This window comes from Crassostrea angulata, chromosome 8 (genome assembly GCF_025612915.1).
Source record: "Crassostrea angulata isolate pt1a10 chromosome 8, ASM2561291v2, whole genome shotgun sequence".
Lineage (NCBI taxonomy): Eukaryota > Metazoa > Mollusca > Bivalvia > Ostreida > Ostreidae > Magallana > Magallana angulata.
The window spans coordinates 12,094,149-12,103,063 of NC_069118.1; the positions used below are offsets into that span (position 1 = coordinate 12,094,149).

The 8,915-nt window shown below is 32.8% G+C and overlaps 2 protein-coding genes across 2 annotated transcripts; one reads left to right on the forward strand and one right to left on the reverse strand.

Annotated features, from left to right (window-relative positions):
* On the reverse strand, positions 1–1,436 carry LOC128161358 (uncharacterized). The gene is made up of 2 exons (XM_052824633.1): positions 901–1,436; positions 1–611 (listed from the first exon to the last, which is right to left on the reverse strand). The coding sequence occupies exons 1-2, from the start codon at positions 1,259–1,261 to the stop codon at positions 1–3; spliced, it is 972 nt and encodes a 323-aa protein (XP_052680593.1). The 5' UTR covers positions 1,262–1,436.
* A 2,512-nt stretch (positions 1,437–3,948) lies between these two features.
* LOC128159836 (phosducin-like protein) lies at positions 3,949–8,486 on the forward strand. Its single transcript, XM_052823039.1, has 8 exons — positions 3,949–4,092; positions 4,468–4,648; positions 5,442–5,567; positions 5,828–5,955; positions 6,471–6,573; positions 6,691–6,804; positions 7,299–7,423; positions 7,738–8,486. The coding sequence occupies exons 2-8, from the start codon at positions 4,481–4,483 to the stop codon at positions 7,856–7,858; spliced, it is 885 nt and encodes a 294-aa protein (XP_052678999.1). The 5' UTR covers positions 3,949–4,092; positions 4,468–4,480; the 3' UTR covers positions 7,859–8,486.
* The last annotated feature ends 429 nt before the right edge of the window (positions 8,487–8,915 follow it).

The window sequence follows — 8,915 nt, forward strand, 5'->3', positions numbered from 1 at the left end:
TTAAATAAACCTTGGTTTAGTATCACGAATTTGACCTTGACCTTTTGCATTGCTAAGGCGATGCGAATGGTAGTTATGGTGACGAGCCGGCGGAACTTGCGTCATTATCTGGTCGCTAGGGTCTTCGACTGACGGATCCGAACCAAATCTTGTGACCCGACTCATTCGACTTTTAGTCGCCGTGACGTGTCGATCAGTCAGCTGGGACCGCAGCTTTTCTTTTTCACTCCGTTCTTTCTCCAACTCACTGGCTAACTTGGACATTTTGCTTGACGTGTTTTCCATTCTGTTCTCGTAGATGCGTGCTTTAACTTGATCGGAAATTTCCGTGCTAGCCTTTAAATCTTTCAGAGGAATGTCCTGGTAAGAGAAGATTCGAACACACTCTTCCAAAAGTGCTTTCGAAGAACCAGCATCGGCAGATTTAATGCATTTCAGCAGCAATTCAGGACCGTTGTCTTTGCGGTGTTTGAAGGTTGGGGAGCCTTTCGAAACGTTAGGAGTTGCCGGGGTTTTCCGTAGACTCCCGATAAGAACTTTTTCGCATTTTTCTTTCAGATGTGCGATTTCGTACTCGTTTGCAAGTGGAAGCAGTCGAAGCGCCATCTTTTCTGTAATCAACGTTCATCATTATTTATAAATTAAGCGTACATGTAATTTTAAGAATATTGCTTTAGCTGTGATTCATCCATCACACGTCTTTAGCTTATAGTAAGGGTGAAGTTGTCTCTCCTTTAATAATTAAAGCAAAGCTTAAATTCATTTTAACAAAACTGAAAGTAACAGGTACTTTAAGTAGAAAAAATATATGCCCAATATCAACGTATCAAATAATGAGATTGTTCAATGAGGTGAATTTCCCCAATGATCCTTTTGTTCTGTAAGGAGTACTATAGATACCTGTGACATCGCTACCGGTCCCTGGATGGAGATAGGTCAGTAGGTCAACAAAGTCGGTGTAACTTTTGTTGCTGATTTTGACCTCTGCCTTGGACTTCTTTTCTGCAATGGCGGCTTTGTGAGCACTGTCAAGAAGTCTTTGAAAGTAAGGCGACGCGTATCCCAGAATGCACCTGTTGATGTACAGCTTCTTTCCTTCCAACACCAAAATGGTGTCGGTAAACTGATCTTCTTTTAGAAATGGTAGGTTGGTGGGCTCCTTTGGTCCTCTGTGATGGGGATGGTGCAAGTGGTACGCTGCCGACGATTTGGGATCCGCAGACGAATTCTGTGGAAAGGGTATGAAGGGTGTCCCAGACATGATGATGAAAGCGAAATTCACATATAAAATTTGAAATCAGGATTGACGACATATAGGTATGTGTTTGTAACATGAGTTCTAGTTCAGTTGATAACAAAAAGGGCGTTTTGTAAAACGTTTAAAAGAATCCACTCTCTGGAACGTGAATATATGTGCATTTCTGATGGAATCTAAGTACAATTACTTGGCTAAGTTCTTTTTCTGTTGATACAATTGGAATTTTACGTTTCGTAAAAGAAAGAAATTCATTCTCTGGAACGCGAACACAACATTTTCATTTACATTATTCAAAAACAAATTTAAATATATAGCTGTTCAACGAGAACTTCTGATTACTGCTATTGATTTAAATTTGCAGGATTGCGTCAATTGGTATTTGGGAATGCGTGAATAAAGTTAGTTTATTTGTCTGTCTGTGCTTCGTCTAATCGTGGATCAGGGGTTCGAATCCACGTTTCTGGAGAAGGAGTGGGGTCCACATTATGTTCTCCAATTATGGAGGTTTTTTTCTGTAGGAAAGATGAAAATTCCATGATGGGGGTGGGGGGGGGGGGAGGAGTCCAGACTCGCCTATCGCCTAGAACTGGTAGCATGTTGCATGCAGACTTACTTCAATGTAAATAGATTACTAGTATATCTGTATTAAATGTTGTTATATGAATCTTAATTTTACTATACGCTCTTGTCCCTTTTTGATACTTACGTAGGAAACATTTCTTACTACGGCTGTGTAGTGTCAGGCTTTCACTCTGTCCAAGAGATAGAAAAAAAAACCATCTTGATAAATTGTGAAAACATTGTTAAAAGTTTTTCCCCCTAACGCAGCTATTTAATGTGAATAAGTAGAATGCATCTTCAAATTGTTTTTAAAAACTGCGTATTTTAAGTTTTGGATTAATGAACTTTTGGGTGAATCAATTGTTTTTTTTTTAAAAGCCAAAAGCTACCAAGAGCGTTTTACAATTCTAAACAGTCTTTACTATCTGATATAAATGCCTCTCCTAAATGTACATCATATAAATATTTTATTGATCAGTGTACTTTGCAGTCATTTCTGACAAAAAGAATTCCTTTACAGCATTAGAAACTCATATTTGAATGAAGATTATCATCTCATTGTCTTACCATCAAAACTGGTTACTACGATAATGTTCCGTTTGAAAGACGCTCATGTTCTTTATGTATTTAAGATGAATATCATTTTATTCTGAAATGTCCCTTTCATTTAAGAGAAAAATTCAGTAAAGAGTTCATTTTTATACATCAAACCCTCTGTCTATAATTATTATTTTTTATTTGTCATCAGAACTCCATGTGTAATCTTGATGTCTTTTCGACTGACCTATTTATTATATCTATATGTTTATATCAATTGTCTTGTACATGTACATGACCTATGAGTTGTTCACTTATAAACAATACAAACAATACGATAACATAAATACATGTAAGATAAAGGGTTACAATGGTATCGTTGTTGAATAAAAATCGTTTTCCTTTGGCTTATTTTTTGGGGTATTATTTTGTATGTTTATATCATTCTCATCATCAAAGGTCATTATCTGGCGCCATTTTCATTTGTTGATCTAACTGGCCTCGGTGTTTAGAAGTATGACATCGCTATTTTCGTATTTTGGCAAATTCCTCTATTACAATTGCTAGCGATTTTTTTTCTCAAAAAAATAACGCAAAAAGGGCATGACTAACCATTTTCATTGTATGAAAGATGTATTGTTTAAGATTGATTATTGATCATACAATTTTTTTCTTGTTCAAAGCGTCTATGTAACATCTTACCGGGGTTGAATGTCAAAAGTTGTCTTTCCTGGTACCATATATTGCCAATGCGTGTTATTAAAAGAAAAAATAAATTTTCATAAAATACATATGAAATATGTTACATCGATTTTTTAAAAATAAAATAGTGAATCATTATATGTAAATGGACCCAATAGCTTGGGCCTAAAATGGTATTTAATGCGAATAGAACGTTTTCATTTATTTTCACTCATAACATATAAGTGTTACATGAGGTGCAGAAGAGTTACCTTATATGTACAATTTTAAAAGTATAAGAAAAGCAGGATTTACAACAGAGAAACAGAATAAAGTAAACAATGAATTTTTTTTATATAGTTGTTATGTACATGTAGGATGACCGACCAAATCAAATATTTCTCTAATTAAAGTACACATTTTCATAAGAATTACATGATTTGAAGATGACATACACGTACAGCGTATAAGAATTCTAAATTTTAAGGTGTTTATGTTTTTAAGATAATACTGAATTACTAAACATATTTTCTTACATGTGACAATGCACTACATTCTAAAACATAATGAAATCCATCGCCAATTTGATTGGCCAACATAAGCCGTACTTGTGTATCATCAAAATCTGCATATTACATTAGTTTTGAAATACATGTAGTACATGCATATTGGACGGTAAAAAAAAAAAACCTTAGTAAAAGGTAGTAATGATTTGTATGATTTTCCTTTTTTTTAAAAAGAGGATATTTTTCTATTTCAAATTGATGATAAACATGAAAAATAAAAGTTGTTTACATAAAATTTATGCAAACAAAGGAAGCCCATTGTTTAGCGTTAAAGGAGGAAATATAATACATTGTTGTTTTATCGTGGTCGTGTGATTTGCGGAAATTTTTCATCTCCAAGTAGGTTTTATCTTTTATACGGCATAAGTTACTTCCCGTTAGACTCTGAAATAAATTATCAATGTTTTGTTACAAAGGTGATAGATTTAGAGTGAATTTTGAAGCATTTTTCAAAAATTAACTAAAACAAGGGATCTTGATCTGACTCAGGTTTGTACTTTTTTGTCCTGTTACCGAAACAGGGTGTTTTCAGTGTAAGTTTGTCTGTATAATAGGAAGAAGGTTCCAGGAAGCTTTATCAGTTTAATTAAATCCGTGCCCAGAAGCGTTCAGAAAATAATATATTCAAGTACTGTGCAATTTCTTTATATTTGAAAGAATTAGATTTTGCATTTAATTAAAACTTTAATATCTTGGACAGTTATTTGGTTTTTATTGTGTTTTATTGTGTATAGTCAATACAATTGGGGTTTTCTCTTCTATATATGTTTGAAGAGGTTCAGAAAGACCCCAGTTTAAAATAAAACAAATACCGTATAATTGAGGAATCATGCATGTAATCCTGCTGGTTATCTTTAAATTTAGCATACCAAAGAAGATGGCGCTGAGCTTAGATGATCGTATTCTTGGAGAGAAGGTGGACAACTATTGTAGCAGTGATGAAGGCGAACAAGAGGAGGAGGACAAACCTCAAAGAGAAATGGAACCAAAGGCTTCAAGCATTCCAGAACCTCAACTGAAGGACTACAACAAGTTCTCTACAAATGTTAGTCAATTTGATTCTGATTTAACCATTCCTGTTCCTAATTAGCAATGTCCCATAAAAATAACATCTTTGGGATGATACCGATCCTGTGAAATCATCATTGTTTTGGGGGGACCAATGTTTGTGGCTTTCGTGGGCAGCCTTTGCCCATGAATTTACATCCCCATGAACGTATATAAAGTATTTGCTTTAAAATGTGTATTAATAACTATTATCCTGAATTTGCTACCAACCAAATTCCATCCCAATGAACCAGGCAAATTTTGGCGACCCATGAACATTGACATCCAGGAATTAAAATGATTCTACACTACTTTAAAATTTTATTTTGTGGGCTGAGGATCAGAGAACCTTTATACTGTTTACATATTTTCTCAGTGTCTAAATTCCTAACAAACATTAACAAAATAGCTTATAGCAAAGATTTTAAAGATATTGATATATCTCAATTTAGTTGAATGCAAAATTAAATACTACCCGTTAATTATATTACATGTGTTGTTATTGTGTTAAATCTGATTCTATAATACATATTAACTTACATAATGAAAAAAATTACATGTAAAAAATAGTTTTGAATAGGCCTACATCAGTAATGTAACTTATACTTAAAAATTATCAATTGACCAAAATATAATTCTATGATGAGGAAAACATACTGTGTCATATTTACAGACAAACATTAATCAGTAAATGTGCCAGTACAATTTCTCTCAGCTGATATGAACTGGTTGATACATGAAAGATTTCACAAAGAATATGCTGTTGATTAAAATATCTGCTGACTTTATAGACAGGACCCAAGGGTGTGATCAATGACTGGCGAGAGTTCAAGAGGCTGGAAACTGAGAGGCGAGCAGAGCAGGAGAAAGAGAAACAAGCTCTGGCCAAAAAACTTTCAATGACATGTCGATCTCATGTAAGCCATTTTATTTCAGTCATTTGACTTTTACACATACATCTTACATAGTTTTCTTCCCTATCAGTTATACTGATTTTAAAAATAAATCAAAAGGGAATATTGAAAATGGATTCAAAAGACTTGCTTGGTGAAGAGATGCTTTTTCAAGGAATAAGAAATCAGAAATGAATTTGTTACTGTAATATAATTTATCCACTTGTGGGCAGCATTAAAACAATGATATCAAAATACTGTATTTCGTACTTGTACCATTTCAGTTAGATGATGAACGAGAGAAGGAAAATGACGACAAGTTGTTACAGGAATTGGAGAGTTTTGAAGACGAATTTTTAAAAGAATACAGACAAAAGAGGATCGAAGAAATGAGAATAGCATTACAAAATGTGTAAGCATTAGTTAATTCTACTACAAAGTTAACAGGTTTTTGTTAGAAGTCATTTTGATGAAATTTCATAATCAGACAAATTACATTGCTAGATGTTGGATATGACATTGGTGTAGACTGTCGGGTGATTTTTTTGGTTCCTCAAACTTTTATATTTATTTTATTGAAACTTCTTCAAATTTAAAAAACAACAAAAAAAAAATCCCAGCAAATTGAAAGCCTTTATCTTTGTGTAAAATTCTCATTATTTAAAACAACAATGCTAAAATACAGTAAAATACAAACCAAGCTTATACAAAGCAAGGAGGACATCTACAAAGGTAGAAATTTACTATACATAGCGAATATTTCCATTGTGGAAAGCTGGTTGGTGCTACTAGGCACTAAGGTACTAGGGGAGGCTACTTTTATTCAGGACACATGGATTTAAGAATGTCCAGCCCTTGGGGCTATCAAATGCATTACAATAATATTTTTGTATTATAAACCAAAAAAGTTGCTTTTTCCTATTTCAGGCCAAAGTTTGGTAGAGTGGTTGAATTGAGCTCATCCAATTTTGTGGATGAAATTGATAAGGAGAAGCCCCAAGTCACCATTATAATTCATCTGTATGAAAATGTAAGTGCAGTCATTTCTCTTTTTTGATAGAAAACTTTATAAAAAGCTTTTGTCAATCGTGGTCTGTTGAAATTAATAGCTAGGTTAAATCCTTCTTTATATATTATAAATTTACAGAATGTTGAGGCATGTGAAGCCATGAATGGCTGCTTGAGCTGTCTTGCCCAGGAATATCCAACGGTCAAGTTCTGTAAGATCAGGGCATCGGATACAAGTCTCAGTCACAAGTTTGTAAGTATATCACATGATCGACAAAATGTATCATGTAACTTCTTACTACTTCATGATCAGTGTTTCAAAAATATGTGTATAATGAACTGTAGATCCCTAATTAAATGCAAGGAATCCAGGTAAAATCGCAAGAAGCACATCTTGCAAATTTTGAAATTTCAGTTTTATTTTTATGACAGATGTTGATTGAGTTGTGAGATCTTTATCCCCAAACCTATGTGAAGGGATAGAAAACACTGTTTTTGATAAAAAAAAATCACATGCTTGTACCATCATTAATAACAAAAGATTATTTTCATTTCATGCTTAAATCCTATTATTATCTACAAACCCCTTTTGGTAGCCTTTTAAATGCAAAAGATAATGCTGTTAAATTCATTGTGACATCATCACAGTGTAATATCAAAAATTTATTTGATGACTGATGTCCACTGCATATTGAGATATTGAGATAAACGTGCTGAAATAAGATTGCCATGAACTCTTTGTTTCAGTCCACCAGTGGGGTACCTGCCTTATTGATCTACAAAGGGGGAGAACTGATAGGAAACTTTGTCCGACTTTCTGATGAACTCGGGGAGGATTTTTATGTCACTGATATAGAGGGCTTCCTACATGAGTAATTCTTAATTAATATCTTACATGTACATTCTATGTTTTTCTGAGTTACTTATTTTTCTTACCTACTTCATGTATTTTGATGAAGGAGACTAAATTATATTTAACAATGATAGAATTTATTAAATGATTTTTTTGATATACCGGTAACTTTGTCAAAAAAAAAAAAAGTTTACAATATGAGCATTTTTTTATGCTGCATTTTCAAAGGCTCTTTCTTGAGTTAAAACTTTTCCTATTTCATAAAATTAGTAAATTCACCTCACATTGATTATTAACGCAAAATACTTTACAAACATCTTGTTTATTTTGCAGACACAGCTTGCTTCCTCAGCCTGACTTAAACAGCAAAATTATTTACGATCGAATCACTGGGGAAAAGCGTGCTCCAACGGCTCAGGACGAGGACAGTGGTAGCGACTTTGATGTCGACTAACAGGCTCTCAAACATTATGACCAAATACATTATATCAATTTCTGCTCTCTGGATTGTGTTCAAACCTTTTTCTAATTTTTCAACAAGAATTATTTTCATTGTAAGTTATTTGTATTTCATTTAAAAAAAAATAGTTTAATTTTTCTAATAATATGGTTATCCATGTATTTACATGTGTATAGGACATATGGCATTTACACTTTTTGAGTGGTTTTCAAATATTTTGATTTTCGTTAAAATGTTATATACCATACTTGTTTTGCATATGCTTTGATTTCAATGAATTGACAGCAGTAAAAAAAAAAATATATCATTTATTTCATTTTTTTCAGCAGTGATAACTAATACACATAGATTGCAAGATGTTGGAAGATATTAAATATTAAAAATGTGATTGTTATATGTTTAAACACAAAATGAAATTGATTTTCAAACAAACTATTGAATTGATTTGAGTTTTATTTTTTGTCAACATTTTTAGAATAACATTAAATTTGAATTTATTTTCTTACGATTCATGCAACTCTCTTTTGATAACCTATTTATTGTTGTGTCTATTTTATAGGATTATTAGGGATATATATATGTAACTGTACACATATGTGCAATATTTTCTAATAAATTTTTTCCTTGCAAGTCTTAATGTGATTTTATTAAAGAGACACAAATACCAGTGAGATATAGACCCCTTCACAATAACTGTGGTACTGCTCTCTTGCAGGGCAAAATGATATACTTTGCCAAAATTTCAGTTGGTAGATAATAAAATGACGTAATTGAAACAATTGACGTTAGGTCATATTTCACCAAACTTTGTCATTTTGCCCTGCAAAAGAGCAGTAATTTTACGCAGTTATCGTGAAGGGGATAATTAAAAAATCAATAGAAGGTTCATATGGTAAAATAATTTTATTCAAATCCTATTCACATGCTTGCTATTAATTATATACCCTTTTGTTTTCTTTGTTTTCCTTTTCATGCATGAAGTTAATTTTTTTTAATTCATAGGAAAATTATTTAGGTAGCACCGGGAATCGTAAAATTACCCTGAAAGTTT